The 25,379-nt window shown below is 39.6% G+C and overlaps 2 protein-coding genes, 2 long non-coding RNA genes and 1 pseudogene across 4 annotated transcripts; 1 reads left to right on the top strand and 4 right to left on the bottom strand.

Moving 5' to 3' along the window:
- Window positions 1–1,472: 1,472 nt before the first annotated feature.
- LOC133722266 (uncharacterized) lies at window positions 1,473–5,938 on the top strand. Its single transcript, XR_009852599.1, has 3 exons — window positions 1,473–3,259; window positions 3,935–4,010; window positions 4,936–5,938. It is a non-coding gene; the product is annotated as an uncharacterized LOC133722266 (long non-coding RNA).
- Window positions 5,939–6,962: 1,024 nt separating this feature from the next.
- On the bottom strand, window positions 6,963–8,787 carry LOC133721925 (UDP-glycosyltransferase 73C12-like). Its single transcript, XM_062148700.1, has one exon. The coding sequence runs from the start codon at window positions 8,602–8,604 to the stop codon at window positions 7,150–7,152; it is 1,455 nt and encodes a 484-aa protein (XP_062004684.1). The 5' UTR covers window positions 8,605–8,787; the 3' UTR covers window positions 6,963–7,149.
- Window positions 8,788–9,012: 225 nt separating this feature from the next.
- Window positions 9,013–11,064, bottom strand: LOC133721924 (UDP-glycosyltransferase 73C1-like; annotated as a pseudogene).
- Window positions 11,065–12,647: 1,583 nt separating this feature from the next.
- LOC133721876 (UDP-glycosyltransferase 73C1-like) lies at window positions 12,648–14,595 on the bottom strand. Its single transcript, XM_062148618.1, has one exon. It carries the CDS (start codon window positions 14,341–14,343, stop codon window positions 12,892–12,894), a length of 1,452 nt encoding a protein of 483 aa, XP_062004602.1. The 5' UTR covers window positions 14,344–14,595; the 3' UTR covers window positions 12,648–12,891.
- A 9,462-nt stretch (window positions 14,596–24,057) lies between these two features.
- On the bottom strand, window positions 24,058–25,373 carry LOC133720273 (uncharacterized). The gene is made up of 2 exons (XR_009851791.1): window positions 24,738–25,373; window positions 24,058–24,655 (listed from the first exon to the last, which is right to left on the bottom strand). It is a non-coding gene; the product is annotated as an uncharacterized LOC133720273 (long non-coding RNA).
- Window positions 25,374–25,379: the final 6 nt, after the last annotated feature.

Genomic DNA, 25,379 nt, shown 5'->3' with positions numbered 1-25,379 from the left:
GAGAACTAGTTCCCATGGGCACTGGAGCAGCCTGATTACACCTATTCATCTGCTTCTCTCGAGCCCTGACGTTCTGGAACCAAAAGTAAATGTTCTTACCCTCAACATGTCCATACTGGTTCAGCTGGAGGCAGATCTCGTGAATGTGCTCTGAAGTTGGGCACTTAAATCCCTTGACGTAGTAAAGATCCTTGAGGATTCTTATTTGTTCTGGAGTAGGAATCCACCTGGTACGGCTTCGCCAGAAATCCATGTTGGCACTACTTCCAGCTGCTTGGGTGTTTCCTCCCTCCTCTGTTGGTTGCTGTTGTTGTGGTTCCATTTGTTGCGGGGTTTGGAGCTCCATTAGTTGCAGAGTTCGTGGCTCTTGGGTCATGGAGTGAGAGGATGTGAAAATCGAGGAATACATGGTTTAGTGTTTGAGGGAGATTTTGTTAGAAGGATTGGAGTTGTTGAACTGGTGATTGGAGATCTGAGATTCTCAGAGGAAAGATGAGATCGAATCTTCAAATGGAAGAAAAGATCTGAGAAAGAAGGATTGAAGATTTGGAGGAAAAGATTGAAGATCTGAGAGTGAAAAACTGGGGATTTGAGAAGAGAAAGGCTGAAGAGTTGAGAGAGAAAGGCTTGAACTCGGAAGAAAATTTCTTTTCCTTTGGAGTGAACAGTCGCGTCTCCAGAATGCACCTATTTATAGAACAAGGTGAGCAGATCTCCACCGTTGGATGAACGATCTCAGAATTTGAATCCACGCGTTGGATTAAAGTCGCCCCGAAACCCGGAAAAGCTGTTGGCGCGTGTTGAGCGTGTAAGGGGACAGGCCGAACCTCGAGACGCTGTGGCAGACAGCTTTAGCAGAAAGTGATTTGCTTTCCGTAAATCACGGAAGAGACGTGTCGTGGCACGTGGAGTGTACCGACAGTTTGTTGTTATTCTATCGCTTATGATAGAATAAATGAAAGAAGTTGCATGGATAGTAACGAGAGCAGCTGGTGCTCTAGTGGTTGAAGAGCAAGGCTCTTGTACAAGAGGTCAGAGGTTCGAACCTTGCCTCTCGTTTATTTTTATTATGTTCGCTTATGACATAATAAGTATAACATTTGTACACATTATATTAAGCACAGCTTGTGCTCCAGTGGTTGGGGGACAAAGGTTTCGTGCGGCAGGTTGAGGTTTCGAACCTTGCCTTCCCCGTTATTTTATTTATGTCACTTATGACATAATAAATATAACACGTGAGCATATATTAATGAAGGCAGCTCTTGCTTCAGTGGTTGGGAGCAAAACCTTCGTGTTCGAGGTCGGGAGTTCGAACCTTACCTCTTACAAATATTTTTGGATCTCGTATATGCTTGATATACGGACGTATATACGGTATGTACGGTATACATACGTATATACGGTCTGTACGGTATGCATAAGTATATACAGTTGTATGGTATGCATACGTATATACGATCTGTACGGTATGTATACGTATATACGGTATGTACAATTTCATACCGTAGCCGAGCTAAAAAGTTGTGGGCCGAATAGTAGGCCCGAATAGTAAGCCCAAATTTGGTTGGGCCTATTCAAAATGCGTTTGGTTCGGCCGATTGGTAGGCCCAAATAGTAAGCCCAATTGTTCGGCCGATTTGTAGGCCCAAATAGTAAGCCCAATTGTTCGGCCGATTGGTAGGCACAAATAGTAAGCCCAATTGTTCGGCCCGAATGGTAGGCCCAAATGTTAAGCCCAATTGTTCGGCCCAAATGGTAGGCCCAAATGTTAAACCCAAATTGGTTCGGGCCGGTTCGAAATGTGGATGGTTCGGTTTCTTCGGCCCAATTGGCCAGCCCTAATGCTTAGCCCAAGGATTGAGCAAGCCCAAGTCATCATCACTGGGTGTCAGATTTTATTGGCATGCTTTTGGGGATGATTTGTTTTGAGTGATGCATCTCTATTGTTGTGTAGAATAGTGCATGCTTAAGTTTTACTATAGAGATTTACCGTGATGCTAATTGAGTAGCGAAACGCTTTGTGAGAATGTTTACTGTGCTTGTATGCCAGTACAGGATGATGATCTATGTGAAGATCTATGTGATGATCTATGAGATGATCTATGTGAAGATCTATGTGAGGATCCATGTGGTGATTTTGTGTGAGTTTACTTTTGTGATGAAAGAATTTGTGGCCTTAGGAATGTATTTTTATACAAAGGGCTGTGGCTTTGTAGATTACTACAGCTTTGGAAAGGATGGAGATTCGATGGTTAGGTTAACCGTAATCGAGAGCAATTAACTTGCGCTTAAATTTCGGGACGAAATTTCTTTAAGGAGGGTGGATTGTAATACCCGAAAAATTCAAGTTAATTTCCGATGACGTTTTGGAAATGATTTCGTGGTCGTGGACACGAGTACGAAGCTTAGAGGAGTGTGGAATTAGTTCGAACGATTTTATTTTGAAAACTGAACGTTTTAGGGGGGTCAAAGGAGTTGACTTTTTATACATTGGGAAATTGGGAAAACTTCCTTCATGAAAGTTGTAGAGCGCGTCGATACGAGTTCGTGGACATATGGAACGTAATATTCGGAGTTCGTATGAATAAGTTACGAATATTTGAAAATTGGGATTTTCTATAAATATGAAAAAAAAATCCGAATATTGCAAATGAGGACAGAATTTCTGGAACTCCAGAAATTTCTCCCCATTTCTCTCCCGAGCCCAGCCGCGACCCCCTCCCTTCGTCACCTTCGTTCTTCCTCATCCGGCCACCGATTGATGTGAAACAAAGTGGGTTTTTCTGGTCTCGACCCCCTTTACGAGTTTGTAGAAGAAATCGAAGTGAAATACGAGCTGTATGAGGCTCTACAAGGTCGAGAAGAGAGCCTCGTCGGAGACGAAATCGCTCTTCCCCACTTTTTCTGGGCTCTACTTTGTCTGGCCATATCTTCCTCTACAGGCCTCCGATCGACCTGATTCCAAAAGCAATTTTTCTCACCGTGAAGTTTTCTACAACTTTCCAGAAGACATCGACTTGAGATAACCATCGTGGTGGCCGCTAGAAGACCGAGAAGCCGCACAGCCGAGCTGGAAATCGTCTTCCTTCGCCACCTTGGTTCTCCCAGCTCCGGCCACTATAGCTCGAGTTCTTTGAGGGCTTTTCTAGCCCAGAGGAAGTAGAAGCTATCCCCAAGAAGGCTTGCAGCGATTTAATCCGGGGTGATCGAATTTTGAAGATTGGGAAACTAGGGTTCTTCGGGTTTCAAAACTTGCGAGGTAAAATTCTACTTTTTGGCTTATAATCTGACTTTGGTGTAGTTATGAAAAGTGAAATTGGAGTTGAGTTGAAGGACTTTGATGTTGGGAGTTTTGTCTAATTTTGACTTTGGATGGGTGGCGGTGCCGCCACTGTGATGGTGGTTTCCGGCGACCTCCGGACACCCCAAGGACAGTTTCTGTCCATTTTTGTGTTCTACGTGTCGATACGATCGTTTGCATATATAATTCATAATTTTTGGATATCGTATGATGAAGTTATGAATTTTTAAGTTTCGATCGATTTCGATCGTTAGATTTGTGATATGTGAAGTTAGGACCGTCAGATGGACTTGTAGTTTTGATACGATGATCTTATGACTGTCCCAGTGGCTTTGTGTGGTCATGGGCGAAGATCCGACCGTTGGATCTTCGTATAAATGCAAAACGGTGATTAGGGAGGCGATTCGTGAGAATCCGTCCGTCGGATTTTTGTATAAATTTGTGAAGATGTTAGTAAGGACGATTCAGGAAGATCTGACCGTTGGATCTTCGTGATGATTTTTGGGGGGTGATCCTAAAGGCGATCCGTGAGGATCCGACCGTTGGATCATCATTTAATTTCGATCCGACCGTTGGATTGTCGTTTGAGTATGTTTTTGAGCTATTGGCTAAGTTAAGGTCATGTGTGATTAGGTGATTGACGGTCTCCCTTGGGTGAACGATTTCGGTGTGTATTGTGTTGAATTGAAGACGCAGCGGGAATATCGAGGTGAGTAAATCGCACATGGTTCATTCACGAACCGAAATTCGGTGATTTTATTTAATTGAGAAATTGTGGAAATTGTTTTACTAAAATAAATATTTGTTTTAAATTATATGGACTTGATCGACTACGGTCCATAGGTCAGTAAAATGTATTTAAACTATAAAAATGAATTTCTAGATTTTATTGCATGTGAACTATAGTTGGTATTAGTGGTCACTCTTGTGTGGGTGACTACGTATATATATATTTACGTGGAATATATATTGGATGGTGTGATTTACTGAGTTATATTTTGAGCATTACCCTTGGAATATGTGATTTATCTTAGATGTTGTGTTGTCTATGATAATGGGTAATTGAGTAAAGTGCGATAGTTGAGTCGTTGAGATGAATTAAATGAAGAGTCGAGTGAATTGAGAAAAGCAGTCATTCGTAAGGTGAACCTTGGCCCAGGTGACACTTTACGATACAGTTAGAGCTCTAGTCTGTCTGCCGTCATACTGCTTGGGGGATAAACGAGTTATCATATGCCCTTGGGTATGACATGACATACTGAATGGGGTGATTAATATAATTAATCATAAGCCTGTAAGTATGATATACTGAATGGGGTGATTAATATAATTAATCATAAGCCTGTAAGTATAATATACTGCATGGGATGATTTATATAAATAAATCATAAGCCTGTGAGTATATATTGAGTAAGAAGTTGTTTATTATTGAGTAGTCATGATGAGATGTGAGTTGATTGATGCTTGAAGTGATGTTGTACACTTCAATTCTTATGCAAAACAAAATTAAAATGTGCTTGAGTTGATTGTGTTACTTTAAATCGTGCAATCCTTTCATTTACTCATACGAGCTTTGCAAAAAGCTTACCGGGTTTGTATTGTTGCAATCCCGGTACACTATTCAAACGGTGTAGCGGGTAATCCTGCAGGTCAGGAGAATCAGGACGGTGATCGTGCGGGTTAGAGAATTTGTTTTAGTTTTACAGCAATTGTAATTGTGAGGTGAGTTATGCTCATTTGAGCCTTACAATATAATTTGGTGAGAGTGTGCTGTAATAAACAAATTTGAGATTTGGTTTATGTAATATCGAGCGATGTGAGGTGTGGTTGTTTTGAGAAAAAAAAATTCAGGTTGTATTTATGTGAGTTGTATTAATTCATGTTTCGGATTTTGATTTGTATTTAAAATTCGGGGCGTGACATCTTTCTCTATGAAGGTATGGTCTGCAGTTTTATCTTGGTTTAAAGTCAGTATTCATTTCCTGGATATATATGATTTCTTCTCTTACCCACTGCAACATGGTTTTGGTACTCAATTGCAATTGCTATGGTGGGGAATGATGGGAGCTGGCTTCTACTCTCTTTGGGAGGCTAGAAATTCTATCCGTTTTGATGAGCGTCGCTTAACTACTGATTATTTGATTCGCTCTATCAAGCAGCAAATTCGAGAGGTTGATTCTTGGGGTTTAGGAATTATGCGTAACTCAGTAGATGAGCTTTGTATTTTCAGTGCTCTTAGAATCAGCGGTAGAGCCTCAAGATCACATCAAATTCGTGAGGTAAATTGGCATGCTCCTTGTGCTTTTCAATTAAAGGTTAATACAGATGGTGCTGCTCGTGGGACGCCTGGACTCGCGGGCTATGGAGGTATTTTTCGTGATCACTTGGGTAATTGTATGGGTTGTTTTGCTGGTTCCTTGGGTATTGCTACTGCCCTAGAAGCAGAGCTTCAAGCCATTATTCATGCAGTTTCAATAGCATCAGGAAAAGGATGGACTTCTCTCTGGATTGAGTGTGATTCAGCGGTAGCAATTCACTTTCTTGCCAATAAAAATTACTCAGTCCCTTGGCGTCTAAGTGTTGATTGGGTCAATTGTTGTACCATTCTCTCCTCTATGCAGATTCAGTTTTCACATATTTATCAAGAAGGGAATCAAGTGGCTGATTGCTTAGCTAACTATGGGGTGGATCATGAGGGGCATTATTGGTGGGACTCTTGCCCTCCTTGTGCATCAGCTGCCTTTGTTCACAATCTGCAAGGGTTACCGAATTTCCGTATTAGCTAATTCTGAAGTGCTTGATTGATTTCATGCAACGGTGGTTTCTACTGCATGATTGCTCTATTCATTAGTTCGTAACTATTTTAGCTCAGTGCTCACTTTGAGTACTTTATTTCATTTTGTTTTCAGAGAGGTTTTGGTTCTTGTCCCCCTCTCTCTTCTTGTGTTTTCTTTTCCTTTTTTAATAAAATAAAAAAAAATTTGATAAATAGTATTTGTTTTGTAATATATGAATATGACTATATGAGTATAGCTGAAGGGCATTAAGAGGAAAACCCTTTTGCGAATAGCACGAGGACGAAGGCATATACATACTTTTGTAATAGTACATTTGCTGTTGTGTGATATGATATTGTTGAAAATGATAATGTATTAATTATATCAAAATATTGTCATTGTTATCTTTCTGCCAGTTCTATTGACCATTTCAAATTGAATTTTTGTTTGGTTTGAAAGACTCAAGCCCCCAAATATTAGTTCTTTATAGTAGCCTGGCTTTGGCCTGGTCCTTGTTTCAGTGGTGATGGCTTCAAGTAAAAACATTCCACTTATTCATAACTTTTTTTTTTTTTTTGGCAGGACACTTATTCATAACTTTAGTGCTTGCAATTCATTTGCTCCTTAAGCGACACATGACATAAGAGATCGTATTCTAATTAAACTACATATTTATGATCTCTGATGAGGCATATGATACGCCAATATATTGGGCTTTTTCTGATTCATACCAACTTTATTAATACCCTGAATATTAAGGTGTACAATTTTGTTCGGCAGGGTTTTAAGGATCATAACTTTTCTAATGAGCTTTAGCTTGGAAAAAAATTCGTGCTCCACCCTATGACAATTTTTTGCATATCGAAGGAAGTAAAAGCATAATCTGATCAAAATTAAAAACTAGGTATTTAATAATAAGCATCTCGAAACTCAATCTTACACGTATGGTACTAAATGTCTGCACTATAAATATTCATTCCAATTATCAAAAATGCAACGTTACCTCAAATACAATTGAAATGTACTTTACATATGAAATTAGTCTCATCTTACTCTGCTGTAGCCTGTATGTCATCCCTCTTTTTGCATGATATCTTGGATTAGAAGTGCAGTGTTGAGATCAGAAGACCCCCCTTCTTCTACTGCTCTCTTTCCCATCTTTGCAAACTTTTTCGCTCTTTCTCTTCTCCCTTGACTTTCCTCTCCATCCATCAACTTGTCTATTGCTTCCTTCACATTTTTCTTCTTCACCAACACACCTATCTTCTCTTCCTCTCCCCACTTCATTGGATATTCTACCCCAACCCTCACTGCAATTTTTAGAATCTGTTCCACTAGTTTCTCATTGAGAAACTGGTCTGCAAACAGCGGCCATGTAATCATTGGCAGCCCAGCACATATGCCTTCTAATGTTGAATTCCAGCCGCAATGTGTTAAGAACCCTCCAACTGAAGGGTGTGACAATATCAGTGTTTGTGGAGCCCAACCTCGAATCAAAAGGCTCCTTTCTTTGGTCCTTTCCTCAAAACCATTTTCTTTCATCCACAGTTCCAAACCCTCTGATTGACCACTACCCCTTACAACCCAAATAAATGGTTTCTTTGATGCCTCTAATCCCAGTCCAAGTTCTATCAGTTGCTCAGATGTGAGATTACATAAACTTCCAAGGCAAGCATAAAGTACAGAACTTGATCCCCAGGAATCAAGCCACTTCAAGCAGTGGTTTTCGTCAACTGCGGCCTTGTTACCTCTTTGTACCTTATCCAAGTCATCTTTGTTGCATAGTGACACCGGGCCAATACACCAGACTTTGTCATTTCTTGCCTTCTTATAATCTTTAACATATGCCGGTTCCAATTCTTCATAAGTATTCATAATTATCCCATATGACTCCAGCTCAGCTGCAACCATTACTTCATGAAAATCTTTCATATTCGGAGTCAGAGGCCCTGGAAGCTGAGCCTTGGTTATCTCAATTCGTTCGGGCAAGTCAGGCACAACAAAGTACTCCGATTCGGAGGTTATATTCTCATGAACCTTAGACATGTGCAAAATGAACATACAAAGTAAACAAAAGCAACTCGTTCCAGAGAAAGATACCCTTGGAATGTGGAACTTGCGAGCAATGTTGATGGTCCATGGCAAACAAATGTCAGAGACTATGCAACTTGGCTTGGGGTGCAGCTCTTCGAATAACTTTTCTACTGGCAGTTGTAGCACCGCAGTTCCTGTAAAGAAATTCAAGGTCAAGTCTTGTGAAGGTAGCATGTCAAGGTTTTCACACCCATCAGGTAGTCCTGCTTCTTCACATGGAAATTTCAGTTGGACTAATCGGATTTGGAGCCCAGATTCTATGGCACGAGCAAGAACTGTTTGAAAACGAGCACCATTATGTGGTGTGGTGACTATGGTGATCATCACGCCTCGCTGTGCCAGAATTCTGGCAATATCTATCATTGGGATCATGTGACCTTGAGCCATAAATGGAAACAAGACAAAGTGAAGCTGGGGGTTTTGAGAAGCCATAGGAAAAAAATGAAATGGATCGAAATATCGAATGAACAATTATGTGTAGATTTCTCTTGCTTGAGTAATATAATAAACTTCATGCAACTGGAAAATGGTGCTTTCTTAGTGACGTAAGAGCCTACATATACATATATGGTCTGTCCGTGGAAGATAAGCTTTGCATTCTGTGGATATCAGTGGAGCACTTCTGGCATCCTCAACCTATATGAGGAAACAAGACAAAATGAAGCTGGTGGGTGGGATTCAAGGTACCATGCATGCATGGAAGCAATATGGGAATCGTATGATGTGGTGTTTAATACATTGTTTTGATATGATGTGGTTCACAGAATACTGAAGAGATTATGGAAAATGTGGTTACAACATTCACTACTACTGCCTCTGGATTTCAAGAAAAGACCAGGGAAAAAGAAAATTGTGGCCCAGTTTTTGACTAGTTTCACATATTGAACTAAGAAATCTGTTTGAACGCATTACACATGTATGATAAAATAGCTAAGCTAATCATTTAACAAAAGCAAACAGCAAGATACTTCATGATCTGCTTTATTACAATTTTTCAACAATAGAGAATCAATGTATCTTGTAAAAAAATCATTCCCAACTCTGGTAATCTGTAAAAAAAAAAATAAACTTCAACAATGAAACCGCAGTCGATCTCTTCTTAGTTTCTCTCTGTGCAATTTCCTTGTTGCATGATATCATGGATTAGTAGTTCAATCTTGAGGTGAGAAGATCCCCCTTCTTCTACTGCTCTCTTTGCCAATTTAGCAAGCTCTCTGGCTCTATCTCTTCGCGCTTGGCTTTCTTCTCCATCCATCAACTTGTCTATCGCTTCCTTCACATTTTCCTTTTTCACCAACACCCCAATACTTTCCTCCTCTCCCCACTTCGTTGGATACTCCACCCCAACTCTCACCGCAATCTTTAGAATCTGCACTACTAGTTTCTCGTCGAAGAATTGGTCTCCGAACAATGGCCATGTAATCAAAGGCACCCCAGCACATATCCCTTCTAATATAGAGTTCCAACCACAATGTGTTAAGAAACCCCCAACTGCAGGGTGTGATAGTATTAGTGTCTGCGGAGCCCAACCCCAAATCAGCAGGCCCCTTCCTTTGGTCCTTTCCTCAAATCCATTCTCTGTTATCCACTTTTCCAATTCCTCTGACTGACTACTGCTCCTCACAGCCCAAATGAATGGTTTATTGGATGCCTCTAGTCCCAATCCAAGTTCTATGAGTTGTGCAGGTATGAGATTACATAAACTTCCAAAGCAAGCATAGAGCACTGAGCTTGCTTCCCAAGAATCAAGCCACTTCAAGCAGTAATGTTCATTCACCGAGGCCTTGTTACCTCTTTTGTGCCTTATCCAAGTCATCTTTGTTGCATAATGATGCAGGGCCAACACACCATACTTTATCTTTCTTTACCTTCTTGTATTCTTTAACATATGCTGGCTCCAACTCTTCAAAGCTATTCATAATTATCCCATATGAGGCCATCTCAGCTGCAAGCAAAGCTTCATTAAAATCTTCCATGTTTGATGCATGGGTTGCCGGCAGCTGAGCCTTGGTCACCTCAATGCGATCTGGCAAGTCAGGCAGGACAAAGTACTCCTCCTCAGAGGTTATATCATCAAGAACCTTAGATATGCCGACATTGCTTAAACATAAGAGGAAAAAGCAACACGTTCCACTGAAAGATATCCGTGGAATGTTAAACATGCCAGAGATGTTAATTGTCCATGGCAAGCACATGTCTGAGATGATACAACTTGGCTTGGGGGTCAACTCTTCAAACAGTTTCTCTACCGGCTCTTGTAGCCTTTTGGTTGCATTGAAGAAATTTGAGGCCAAGTTGGAAGGTATCATGTCCAAGTTCTCACAGCCATGAGGCAACCCAGCTCCTTCAGATGGAAATTTCAGCTGGATCAACCGGATTTGGTGCCCCGATTCTTTGGCGCGAGTAAGAACTGTTTCGAAACGAGCTGCATTAAGTGGTGTGGTGACTATGGTGATAGCCACCCCGTGTTGTGCAAGCATTCTAGCAATGTCTACCATTGGAATCATGTGGCCTTGGGCCATAAAAGGAAACAAGACAAAGTGAAGCTGGCATTCCTGAGAAGCCATGGAAAATAATGGAATAGATGAACAATTATGAGCTAGCTAGCTATGAGTATGCTTCTCTTTGCTTTAGTAATATAGTGATACAGCAAAATTTTATGCTACCAGACAATATGGCTTTGCTACTGACGTAAGAGCATGCGTGTCTATTGCTTTGGTCGAGGAAGAGAACCGATCGAGTAGAATAAAGTTCTGTGGACAATAATGGTTACCCCTTTCTCTTGGCACCTTCTATGGACTTCTTTTCGGACAATGGCACCTTCTGTACGACAATATATAATAAGTTATGTGCACCACTTCTGCTGTTGAATAGAAGATAATAGACGTAAATAATGAAATACTGTAAATGTGAGGAGTAATCTTCCTAAAAAAAAAAAAAGGAAGGGTTTATGTCATTTATAAATTAGGATAAATAGTAATAATTCTTGCTTATGATTTGTTGTTCATAATAGTAATTTTATATTAGGATAAATAGGTAATTTGATAATTTAAAAAGAAAAGAGCTCAAATGAGAAAATTTGGAGGTCTCAACACAAAAACTCTATAAAGTTTGCTTTATTATATACTATTTCTTCTTAAGTATTTTTTTAAGAAGCACTTTGTTTTTTTTTTTTTTTTTGCAACTATAGGAAGCTCTAATTAATAAGGCCGCATTTAAATTTACACACCAGGCCTCTTAGAACTAAGGACCAACCCAACTTTGAACAAATCAAACAACATTGATGCATTTCAAGTGAATGACTGAATTTTGTACAAATGAACACAACAATCTCTTGTTATTAGAGGGAGTGACCTGAGGTGAAGGTGGCGGCGGTAAGCTCGGAGGTGGTCCAGTTTGGTTTTAAGCCTGAATTGGCTCTTAGGACTATTAATGGGGTGCTTTTGTTTTCACCGGCTATGAAGGCAAAGGTGGGCAGGCCTCCGATATGGAAGAACAACCCCAAGCCTGTTGGATTGCAACCTAAGCGCGCAACTGCATATGAATGGGGAAGCCAGGTCCAGAAGGAGACGTGCTTTCTGTTGAGAATATATACATCCCACATGAGAAAAATGGGACTTTGCCTATAGGTTTATAAGGGTTTGGACAACTCCATCCATTACCAATTGGTTTTGGATGTGAATCCTAGATTACTTTATCATGTTATCAGAGCAGGTTATCTACGTGTGCATGCCTAACGGTCACACGGGCTCCACGTCACCCAAAAGTTGTTCACGTGTATGGCTTAAAAATTCGCCACACATGCAGGGGCGTGTTGAGAATATATACATCCCATATGGAAAAAATGAGACCTCGCCTATGGGTTTATAAGGGTTTGGGCCACTCCATCCATTACCAATTGGTTTTGGATGTGAACCCCAGATTACTTTATCACTTTCAAGGCTGCTTCGAAAAGTAAGGAGCTGGATGCAACTAGCCTGAGGAAGAAGATGGTGGTGTAACCTGCGGTGGTGATGGTGAGGCCAGGGTGGCAGCATTAACCCAGATGGTGATGGTAGCACTCCTGGGAGTGCCCTCATGCAAGGCAGTTTCTAGGTCATTGAATAAATTAGGGTTAACACCTGGCTTTGATCCGGTTCTTTCCCTAGTAGTGTCAGGAAAATTGCCTCTTGATTTTCTTTAGTTTTTCATTGTCTTCTAGGACTATGTTACATGTTAGGTTGCTTGATTCATTGCCTCATTTTGGTTGTTGGCCAGTTAGCCTCCTTAAAAATGGTTCAATCTTGTCATAACCCTCTTTGGGTGAGCTATTGACTATGTAACATTTCCTATCTTTAATAAATTAATTGACACCCAATTCCCTTCAAAAAAATATCTTATTAGGGGTTTATAACTTCTATTCTTATAAATTGCACCTTCATGCTTCATCACACTCTCAGAAAGAGGTCAACTGTTGTCTCTCTCAAAAAACTATAAATTCCCTTAACCAAAGGGTCCCAAACAACAAGCCTTCAATTTTTATTATTCCATTATACAATAGATTAACAACAATAACAAACCCAAGGATACACATGAGTATCTTCATCTTGGAGAGCACACACTTTTCTTCTATTTTTTCTTTGGACAAAGATCCAAATCACAAGACAATTGCTGATTTCAAACACCAAAAGCATCCACTCCTTGAAACCGGCCAACATGAGATACATCACACCCACCACTTCATAATTGCATGAAATGTTGGACTAGATTTGTAATGTTGACATAAGATGAACCCCCTTCTTGTACAGCTCCCTTTGCCATAATTGCAAGCTCCCCAACTCTTTCTCTTCTCTCTTGACTTACTTTCCCTTCATCCATTAATATTTCTATGGCTCCCTTCACATTTTCCTTGTACACCAATATCCCAGTCTTTTCTTCCTCTCCCCAATTCAGTGGTTTTGGCACCCCAATTCTTACAGCAATTTTCAGAACTGTCACAAGAAGATGCTCAGCAAAAAATTGGTCACCAAATAGTGGCCAAGTGGCCATGGGAACTCCAGCACATACTCCTTCAAGAAATGAACTTGATCCACAATGTGTTATAAACCCTCCAGTTGATTGGTGTGACAAAATCAACACTTGAGGTGCCCAACCTCTGATCAAAAGGCCTCTTTCTTTGTTTCTTTCCTCAAATCCATCTTTCAAAAGCAACTCCTCCAACTCTTTTGATGTCCTCCCTTCCTTTATAACCCAAATAAATGGCCTCTTTGACTCTTCTATCCCCAAGCCAAGCTCTATGAGTTGTGAAGGTATCATATTACATAGGCTTCCAAGGCAAACATAGAGCACAGAGTTTGGTTCCCAGGAATCAAGCCACTTCAAACACTGATTTTTATCAATTGATGACTTGTTTCCTCTTTCCAAGTCATCTTGGTTCCATAATGAGGTTGGGCCAATACACCACAGATGGTTCTTTTTTGTTGCGTTTTTGTACTCATTAGCATATGGTCCCTCGAGTTCTTCGAAAGTGTTCACAATGGAACCGTATGAGGCCCTTTCAGCTGCTCCCATTCGGACAATGAAATCCTTCAAGTTTGGAAGCAATGGTCCTGGTATCTGAGCTTTGGTAACCTCGATTCGATCAGGCAAATTACCTGGAACGATAAAGTACTCAGAATCTGAGGTTACACTCTCAAACACCTTGGAATGAACGCCTAAATTGTACAAACACAAGAGTGAAAAGCAACTATGTACATGGAAACTTATCCTTGGTATATCAAACATGTTAGCAATGTCGTTTGTCCAAGGCAAGCATAAGTCAGAGATTATGCAACATGGCTTTGGTGTGAGCTCTGGGAACAACATCTCTACTTGCTCTTGTAGCATAGCTGTTGCATTGTAGAAATTGAAGGCTAAGTGGGGTGAAGGTAGCATGTCAAAGTTCTCACACCCCTCGGGTAGTCCTGCCTCTTGACATGGAAACTTCAGTTCGATTACTCGAATTTGAAGCCCGGCTTTGATGGCACGATCAAGGACTAACTTGAAACGGGCGGCGTTGCATGGTGTGGTGAAAATGGTTATGGTAACACCTCGCAGTGCCAACATTCTAGCCATATCAACCATTGGAATCATGTGGCCTTGGGCCATAAGAGGGAATAAGGTAAAATGAAGCTGGGGGGTTTGGGATGCCATGGTTAGCAACCAGGTTAGATATGAAGAGTATCATCCATGGATAGCATTTTATAGAGAATTCAAGCCAGCCTTTAGCTTTTGATTACTGGTGATGCTATGCATGTTTCTTATTATTCTTTTTCTATTCCTTTTGTTAATAAATAAATAGGCTAAATTTAGCTATAGGGTCCTTGACCCATAAGAACAAAAGTACTAAAAAAATATGAGAACACTCTGTGTATGTGCCAAGGGCACTCTTGGCTCTAGTATCGGTCTGCTACTGCATAGAGCCTCGACACAATCCAATTATTGTCGGTCGAAGTTGAAAGAACATATCCGAGAGAAGGAAAAGCATCAATCGAAGAACATATATATGATCGAGTGAGAACAGATATATATTTTTTTTTTTTTTTCACACATATAAAAGTAATCGCTAGAACCCTTGATGCAGTATGATATAACAATCGATGCATTACTTAACAATTAGCCATAACGTTAAGTGATGGGTTAATTTGTGTAATCAATCAATGTGGTCCTTCTCAATTATCAGAAAACAAGAAATAAATGTGGTCCTTCCCGCACCAAATAAAAGATAATGTGGTTCTCTAGCTTATTAGCATTTCCGTCCGGCAGTAGGCCCCTTGTTGCATGCATATTGCTCCAAAGTACGTCACTGAATTAAGTATTTGAATTCAATACTGTACAATAGTACAGTATTCGAGAGATGATTAGAAAATTTCGGAATCTATAACCACATGTAGCAAGATTTATAGATTTTGTCTAGTCCCAATTTGGGATACCTAATGAAGAAATATGTTACATTTTAGGTTCTATTTCATCTATGGAGATGAATATAAAACAAAAAATAGAGCTTTAGGTGGTACTAAGATTAGTTGATAATGGATATAATAGAGGTTCTTCTTTGTAATTTTTTCTCTGTTCTTTTCCTATGTAATCGAAAAAAAAAAAGATAAATTAATATTTCTCACTTTTGTCTTGCTTAGTTCTTAAGCGCGCTTCTGGAACACAGCATATATATCTAGGGTTTGAATTTGCTTAAACATGCAAACCTGCCTTATGGCCACTGGTGGCGGACGCACGTTGGGACCAGTGGGGGCAATGGCCTCCAGTCAAATGTTTGTTTTTCTCATCTTGATACACTATATAATTGTTTTTGCCCCCAGAACCATGCACCAAACGACACCTATATATCTTTCTTTATTCTGCAGCATTGATTCTTGACTAATCGCAACAAACTTCTGTTGATGAAGTGCAAGTGTGCAACCCACAAGCTTAATCTTCACATATTCAAAGTCCAAGTCCAAATCTGTAAACTTATAAAATTGGATAATATTCATACTTAGTTAATTAATTGAGCTTGTTGCTTATATATGCAAGTTATTAATCAGCTAGAATTCCTAGAAATTTAGGATTTGAAAAAGTGAATTCATGATGGATTATATTTTTTTCTATCTTTCTTAAAACAACATATATATGATAAAATTATCAACTAATAGGGTTCTAATGTTCTTTTAATTTGTTTTTCAATTAGTTACTTACTTTGCTAAAAAACTGAATTACTAAATTTGAAGATATTTGTAGATTTTCTAATTTGCTTTGGCTTGACGCTTGTTTTCGTTTGAAAATTTATTTTTTGTTTTCTTATAACTAATTGTAAAATTTTTGCCTGTTGGGAAATGCAGTATTGAAAATCTATCTTTTTATTTGCTACGAAATGTACTAATTGAAACCTTGTTTCATTAATTGAAATTTTGTTTTGTGGTCGTTTAAGTTTTTTTTTCTGCCCCCAGGAACATAAAATCTTGCGTCCGCCACTGCTTATGGCATTGAGATATCTAGATCTTAATTTCATTTGAGTCTTTGTTTTTACACAAGGCTATTGAATATATGTAAAAGGACCGGACATAGCTTCTAAAGTAGCCAAAAGTGAGACTTGATAGTTTGGATGAAGCTATTATCAAACAGATTCGTGTGCTATTTGTGTTAATGACTTTGCAAAAGATTAATTGGTTACTCCTTTGCCTTGATTAGGCACACTATGTATTACCATGTAGTTTTCACTGTCTGGTGGCTGAAGAGGAGTCACACGACTGACAAGTGTAGGGGTGGTACTAGTTGAACCTCCAAATTTAAATATTTAGAAACTACATGACATCAAAAAAGTGAATTGAATGTTTAATAAGTAAGAGATATCAAAATATCAATTTAGAGGTTCAACTAGAACCACCCCTACAAATTTATAACCAGAGAAACAAAACCGTGATGTACATGATGAGTTGAATGTACCGAAAAATATAAACATTACAATTATATAGTATATATAAACCTCAGCATAGCACCTCCATCACATTATATAATTCCCTATATAATTAACAATTAGCCATAATATTAAAGTGTATAATCATACAAGCTGGTCCTTTTAAATTGCAAAGAACAAAAATAAAGGCGGTCCTTCCCTCAAGGCCTCAACAATAAAAAATATTGTGGCTCTTAAGCTTTCTAACATTTCCTTATGGCCTCTTCTGATATAACAAGATTTCTGGTCTTTGTCAAGTAGTTGGGAACTTGGGATATGTTATAGTATATTGTATGAATCATATTGTATGAGTCATAGTATAAATGTCTATATCATGTAAATATGTACTTGAGTGTATAGAACAAAGTACTTGAGTGTATAACATAGGTATGAGGACTTGTGTAGCATAAAGTAAATGGGAAAGCAACAAACATGGCAGCCCTTACTATTGGAATTGCAGCTGTGATCTTTGCAGCAGCCATTGTTGATTTACAAGCCAAAGATCATGGTTACCAAATTGGTTTCCTCTTTGAGCATTCACACTACAAAGTATTTCCTATAAATACACCCTTGTATGAGATGAATAAACACAATTCAGATTCAATGATTCATTACTCTCTCTCACTCTCTGTTAAATTATGTTCATACTTAAACACGTTATCAGCACGAGCTCCTAGCCCTTGCTATCCATACCGTGCTCTGCCCCTGCGTTCGTTCCTGTGCAGATCAGCCTGCTTACACGCCCCGAAACATCTTGTTCAGGACCTCTAATCAAAATCCTTTCTTCATAAAAGTTGTTCATCTATGTCTCTTATATCTGATCTCCAAATTTCAGCCATGTTGAAATCGTTTTGAGACCTGTACACCATCCGAAGTGGGAGCTGTTCATCACGCTCATTCCTGTGCAGATCAGCCTGCTTGCACGCCTAGCAACGTCCTTTTCGGGACATCTAATCAAAATCCTTTCTTCATAAAAGTTGTTCATCTATGTCTCTTATATCTGATCTCCAAATTTAAGCCATGTTGAAATCGTTTTGAGACCTGTACACCATCCGAAGTGGGAGCTGTTCATCACGCTCATTCCTGTGCAGATCAGCCTGCTTGCACGCCTAGCAACGTCCTTTTCGGGACATCTAATCAAAATCCTTTCTTCATCAAAGTTGTTCATCTATGTCTCTTGTATCTGATCTCCAAATTTCAGCCATGTTGGAGTCGTTTTGAGACCTGTACACCATTTGAAGTGGGATCTGTTCAGAAGCGAATTTGCTCCAAATTTCAACAAGTAAGTTTTAAAGATTAAAGTTCCTGTTTTTGAGTTTGTATTCCTTTTCTCTTCTTTTCAGGGACTTGTAATCAAAAAGCGGAATTATAGAAATTCACGCTAAACGAACTAAGAGCGTTCGTAATCTATTAACTAAGAGTGTTCACAATATTCGGACTAAGAGCGTCCGCAAATATCAATTTATCGACTAAAAGCGGAATTATAGAAATTCACGCTAAACGAACTAAGAGCGTTCGTAATCTATGAACTAAGAGTGTTCACAATATTCGGACTAAGAGCGTCCGCAAGTATCAATTTATCGACTAAAAGCGGAATTATAGAAATTCACGCTAAACGAACTAAGAGCGTTCGTAATCTATGAACTAAGAGTGTTCACAATATTCGGACTAAGAGCGTCCGCAAGTATCAATTTATGGACTAAAAGCGGAATCGTGGGGATTCACGCTAAACGGACTAAGAGTGTTCGTAAATCAATGAACTAAGAGTGTTCATAATATTCGGACTAAGAGCGTCCGCAAACATCATTGTTTGGTCTAAATCCAAATATTCTTGGAAATTGATTTCTTGGTAGCATAGCTCGGAAATCTTATTATTTTAGTTTTCGTGGAAGTATAGACTCCGAAACTATTATATCTTCTCTTCCTATTTTTCAGGATGTCGAATGAACCTAGACTTGACTTTCCAATGCTTGACTCAACAGGCTCGGAATACCATGGCTGGGTAACCGACGTTGAGAACCATCTCACTGCGAGTGGGATATTGCCCATAATCCAGGCACCTGACCAGGGCCTTGTGTTCCAACGAACACCCACAAAGCATGCTCAATCACTTATCTTGATGCGACGCCACATGGATAAATCTCTCAGTTAGAGTACATGTCGATCAATGATGCAAGAGACCTATGGGTAGCGCTTTGGCAATATCCACAACGTGGGCAACCTGCACCTCAAATAAAGGGAGGTAACCACAATGACATGTGTCATCGATGTGGATCAATTGAGCATTGGTTCAAGCAATGCCATGCAAGTACCCAAACTAGCTGAAAGCTACAAGGAGTATAGGCAATTGAGAGAGCAAGAAACCAATCTTGCTGAAGATGAAGATATCAATCTTGCTGAAGATGAAGATGGTGAAGAGATCACTCTCACCACTGAGGACTTTAAAGCTGCAGATAAAGAGCACGAGGATGCCGCAGACTTTAATTAGAATAGTCCTTTCTATTTTCCAAGAACGGCAAATGTGCCTTAGTCAAATGACAAATTGTATTAAAACTCTTTCTCATGTGGCGGATCCATTGTAGTATGATGTCTAGGAAAGTAATTGAGATCGGGGTACTTAAGCGACCCTCGCTTCACCAACATCTCTCTACTTTCCTGGTCATATTTAATTGGAGTTACCAAACGGATTGAGTAAACTACAATTTGTCTAAAAATTTGATTTTATTATGGAATAGACTTTGGGAAAACTTTGATGTAATCATTGGTTATTTTCCTTATTAATAAAGTGTCGCATTATTATTCAATGTCATGGACATGTGTTAAATTCCGAACTTTATTATTTGAAAGGTATAAGAGCCAATGGTTTTCATGTGGAAACACATTGTGAGAATGGACAAAGATTCCTTTGCATTACCTCTAATGACTACGGACATAAACGAGTATTAGAAAAACTTATGTGTCGTTGTAGTGGGTTGTATACAACCACTATTCAAGTCATTGAATCAAACCATGTCATAAGAGATGACTTATGGGATTCTGACACATATAGGCTTTGGCAAGAACGTTTGAGATATCCAGGTTGTGATATGATGCTCCGTATATTAAAGACTTCACACGGACATCCATTCTTCACAACAAAAAGAAGTACGAACCAAAGATTGGTCCAAAGAGTTACTTCTAAAAGATATCATTCGTTTTGCAAAGCTTGCTATTTAGCAAAAATAGGATTGAGACCATCCTATGCAAAGGACACTAAAGAAAATATACCATTCTTGCAAAGAATCCAAGGTGATATTTGTGGACCTATTCAACCAACTTGCGGACGTTTAAATATCTCATGATGTTGGTTGACACGTAAACACACTAATCACGTGTTGTGCCATTGTCCATCTATAAAAGCTTCTTATGCTATACTCATAGCACATATAATATGACAACGGGCTCACTCCCCGGATCATCCTATTTAGTCAATTGGATTTTGACTATGCTAGTGAGTATACATCGAAGATTTTCGATGGTTATTGCAAAGGGAGTGATGTTGGACATCACATTCCCATATACACACCTAAATGGTCTCGTGGAAATAACTACGATGGTAGTTCAGACATTGGCGATGCGCACCAATCTCTTTATATCCGCTTGGGGTGATGCAATATCGCATACAACTATGCTAATTCCTCTATGACCTACCGCCACTCAATGTATCCCTGCGTTACAGCTAGTGACTGGGTACAAATATTTTGTACTTACGCACATTCGAGTGAGTCATTTATGTGCCAATGTGAGCCATTTATGTGCCAATTGCGCCGCCACAGCGCCTATGGTAGGTCCTTAAAAACAAGTGAGCAACTTAGTTGGAATTGAGACTCCAACAATCGTTCGCCACTTAATGCCCTTGCAAGGCGATCTCCTTACCGTCTGATTTACGGATGTCACTTTGATGAGACAGTCTTCCCGTCGTTAGGGGGAGATAAGAACACGAATGTTCAGCAGGAACGACAGGAATTGTCGTGGTCTATCCCCACTATGTCTCATCTCGATCCCTATTAAAGTGACGAGATCACACACATTTGCTGCACAAATGCCTGCAAGGAAGGATGTCCCTATAAGAGGACGTAGCGCCACCCTACACAGAGGTAGGCAAGGCGCCAACGTCATAGAAAGTGGCACTCTGGCGTTACAGGCCATGGCCCCAGCTAGGATGCGTGGGAAGCCCGTGGATTCGAAGGATATTTTGGCATCCTTAGATCATCGACACTCAACATCCGTCTCATGAGTATCTTCTGGATTATGGTTATCGTTGGGGGACGCCTCAACGTCAGAACCTATTCCTGAGAATATAGAGCTCTATGAAAATTACACTAGTGTACATGAGACGTGGAATAGAAACTCCATCATAATTGATGATGTAGTTGCGCATTCTGTTGCGCATGAGTTTGTTGAGACCGATGATATCGAACCACGCTCCGTTGAAGCATGAATACCAACGTAGAGAAATTTAGCCTAAATGGAAAGATGCGATCCAGATTAAACGAAGAGGAAGGTCTTTGAGCCAGTGATGCCAACACCTCCTTACATAAAACCTATTGATTAATGGGTCTTCGTTAGAAAGCGTGTTGAGAAAACGAGATGGCAATCTCGCCTTATGGCGCAAGGCTTCTCACAAAACGCCCTGGAATTGACTACGATGAGACATATTCTCACGTAATGGATGACATTACATCCACTACCCTGTCAGTTTGGTAGTTTCCAAATAACTGAACATGCAGCTTATAAAAGTGGTCACTACGTATCTCTATGGGGATCTAGATACGGAATATACATGAAAGTTCATAGTGAAACTTTATTTACCCAAATCAAGTGGCTCTAGACCACGGAGCGCGTTTGCAATAGAATTGAAACGCTCACTAAAGTGACTACTTGATTGGGAAGGGATATGCCCGTGCGTTTCCATAACAAGTTTCGGATTCTATCACGGTTTTCATGTTGGACATGATCTTCATTAGAAGCCCTTAATGAGTTAAGGGAAACCGTTGAACACTTGAAATCCGAGTTTGAGATGAAGGATTTTTGGGGAAACACAATTAAGCCTCGGTTTTTGAACTTGAGCACCGTGTTGATAGATGCTTAGGCATTTTGACAAGGTCAAGCCTTCAAGCACCCCATGATCATTCGTAGTCTTGATCCTGAAAAGGATCCTCTTCGTCTGAATGGATGATCAGACGAAGATGTGCTAGAGAGGCTGAAGTGCCTTACTCAAGTACAATAAAGCGCATTATTGTACTTAGCTCAATGCACAAGACTGGACATCTCACTTTGCCATAAACTTGTTAGCTAAAGGTATAGCTCTGCGCCAACGCAATGCCATTAGATTGGTGTAAAAAGATATCTTTCGGTACTTGAGATATACGATCGATATGGGCTTATTCTATCCCTATAGAGAGATGATGGATTCAGATCCATCACACACCAGAAACGCCGCCAAACGCTGGCCTGCGTATTCTATCCCTACCCCAAAACGACATAAGTGTTTTGGAAGGTTTTTGCTGATATTGGGTATCTCTTGACCCATACAAAGGTCTTCCCAGACTGGTGAAGTGTTCACCATGGGTAAGACCGTGATATCTTGAAGGTCTATAGAATAGACCTTAGTCGCTATATCTTCGAACGATGTAGAGATTATTGCTCTTCACAAAGTGGTTCGTGAATGTATATGGATTGGATCCATAGTTACGCATGTTCGAATAGTTGTGGTTTGAAGTCTACCACAAGATGAGCCTACAAGCATTTAAGATAATGCTGCTTATTTTGAAACAAATGAAGCAAGGCTGCATGAAAAGCGACAACATCAAGCATAAAATCAGCAATAACAGACTCTCCTCAAAGATCAATAAGAGGGGGGGATGTCTACATATATGGTCTCGAAACGTGAAGAGTGTGTTGTGCTCTTTTTCCCTTTCGACCGAGATTATTTTTTGTCCCACAGGGTTTTTATTACTCGGCAAGGTTTTTAATGAGGCAACGAGAGAAGCACCACGTTTGGGAGACACAAAGGAGATGTTGAAATCAGGGGGAGTATCCAGAAGCATACCCACTTGACCATCGTGTACTCTTTTTGTCCTTCGTCCAGGGTTATTTTGTCCCACTGGGTTTTGTTACCTGGCAAGGTTTTAACGAGGCACATCTTTAGCATGGTCGCCCCACTTATACTACATCCTGAAGATGTTTTGATTCAACATATATGCTTTTGCTCATCTTCTACCTTCGACCACGGGTTTTTCCCACTGGGTTTTCCGGGCAAGGTTTTGTTGCAGCAACTCTATTTGCATCCCTCTCGTAGACATATTACCTACTTATGATGCTGATAAGAAGACTCCACTTATCTCCGAAGCTGTGATATTACTACTCCACACTCATGCGCGTTGTGCTCTTTTTCTCCTTCGACCAAGGTTGTTTTTTCCCACAGGGTTTTACTACTTGGCAAGGTTTTTAACGAGGCAACTTAGAAGCGCACAGCCTAGACAATACTATTGACATGAAATATCCAAGGGGGAGTGTTATAGTATATTGTATGAATCATATTGTATGAGTCATGTTGTATGAGTCATAGTATGAGTCATAGTATAAATGTCTATATCATGTAAATATGTACTTGAGTGTATAGAACAAAGTACTTGAGTGTATAACATAGGTATGAGGACTTGTGTAGCATAAAGTAAATGGGAAAGCAACAAACATGGCAGCCCTTACTATTGGAATTGCAGCTGTGATCTTTGCAGCAGCCATTGTTGATTTACAAGCCAAAGATCATGGTTACCAAATTGGTTTCCTCTTTGAGCATTCACACTACAAAGTATTTCCTATAAATACACCCTTGTATGAGATGAATAAACACAATTCAGATTCAATGATTCATTACTCTCTCTCTCTCTGTTAAATTATGTTCATACTTAAACAGGATACAAAATTTTATATCATACAGGTCCCATTCCATGTAAGCAAATTTATAAAATGAAAAAAAAAAAAATTTAAACTTTCGACCGTACAAGGGATTAGTAAACATACTCGAGTATTATACATTAATTTCAATTTCTTTTGTTGCTTACCTACTGCACACCAGAGGATTCAATATTTGCAAAAAGGACATGGTTTCCAAAGATGGGCAAGCAGCTCAAACCCTCAACAAAACACAAAAACAAAAAACGGGCAAAAAGAATAGGTAGCCAGGTAGGAAATCTTCTCCTACTGACAGTTTCTAAGGAGCGTCGGCCTCCCAAAGGTAATGAGGGCGCCAAAGCGCAGTGATTCAGTACGACTTTATTGTTAAACTTATCGGCATTTGAAGTTCTCACATGCTTAGCCATCAGAGTAGCTAACAATAAGGACCAGTGTCATTTAATGTTGCAAATAAAGTGATAGATTGTTTGGAGAAGAGATTGATGGTATGATTAACCAAGCAAGCTGAAAGATTTATTGTATCTTATGATCAGATGTTATTCATTTGCGAATTTACAACATCTCACGTTTTTCTGGGTAAATTGGCAAAAGGTTATGATACAAATCATTACAACGAAGTTGTTACATCTACAACAGAATACACAAATGACCCAAGGCACACCGTGGGATGACAAAGTTACAAATGACATAATTTACAACAATTGACAAATATACACACCCAGTCATTACAGGCACTGATAGCCCCTATATGCACCTCAAAATTTACCTAATTAAAGTGCTTCATTTTGCATCTTGCGAAACGAATATCATGATTTCCACTTCCAACATACATTGCTTTACGAACCCATGAATTTGAGGCCAATGAGAATCTGACTGGGACTTGTTTTCAGGTATACGGATGAAGACAACCATTTCAAGTTACTCCAAGTGATCCGCTCGAGCTGCTTTCCATGATATTGACTTTGAGGATTTTAACAGCAAACCAAGGGCAGAAGAGCACGTTGCTCTCACGCTTGCATCTGCTGACTTGCTCAATTTTCCTACTAATGGTCCAAATACCTGATGAAGACATAAATTTTTGTAAATAGGCCAAGTTTGTTTTGGTTATGACATAAAAAGTACCAATCTGCCTGAAAATGACCTGTGGATAATAGAGAGTCAAAATGTGCTGATCATCAGACAGAGATAGCATACAGCTGGAGAAGTATATAGCATTTGCCTGAATTATTGGCCAAGGTGCATCTAAAGCCTGCCACATCAAGAATGTAAGATAAGTCATTTGCGCGCTCGAATTACATAAGAGATTGAAAATGACCTAACCATAGGGCAGCTATTCTATAAGGCCCAATATTATGTATGATAGGAGAAACACTGAATGTACCGAAACTTCTAGACTTCTAGAAAGTTAGCCTACAAACTGATGGGATAGCTCACATGGCATTTTATGCCTGTCCAGTCTCCATGGAGCCAGCTATGAGTGGCTTGACATGTAAGCTTTCACATTATCTTTTAAACAACACGTCACATATTTAGCTACGGTCATTCTTCATGACAGTTCAAACTAAATGGTCAATAAACATGTGGATACACGAATGCCGATCCTAAACAGCTTGGTGTGATGAGAGAAGGATAAAATAATGTGAGCCAGAATGAAATTTGATACAAGGCAGGCTTTAATAATAGACCAGAAGGTGTAGAATCTACCGATCTAAGATGAGATCAGTGTACAAAGTAGGAGAAACAGTGTACCATTTCCTTTTCTTTTGGATCTACACCTAACCAA

Source organism: Rosa rugosa, chromosome 7, assembly GCF_958449725.1.
Source record: "Rosa rugosa chromosome 7, drRosRugo1.1, whole genome shotgun sequence".
Lineage (NCBI taxonomy): Eukaryota > Viridiplantae > Streptophyta > Magnoliopsida > Rosales > Rosaceae > Rosa > Rosa rugosa.
This window is presented reverse-complemented; position numbering and strand designations above follow the sequence as displayed.

Coding starts and splice junctions, on each gene's coding strand:
- LOC133721925 (XM_062148700.1), bottom strand. CDS start 8,604: ATGGCTTCTCAAAACCCCCAGCTTCACTTTGTCTTGTTTCCATTTATG.
- LOC133721876 (XM_062148618.1), bottom strand. CDS start 14,343: ATGGCATCCCAAACCCCCCAGCTTCATTTTACCTTATTCCCTCTTATG.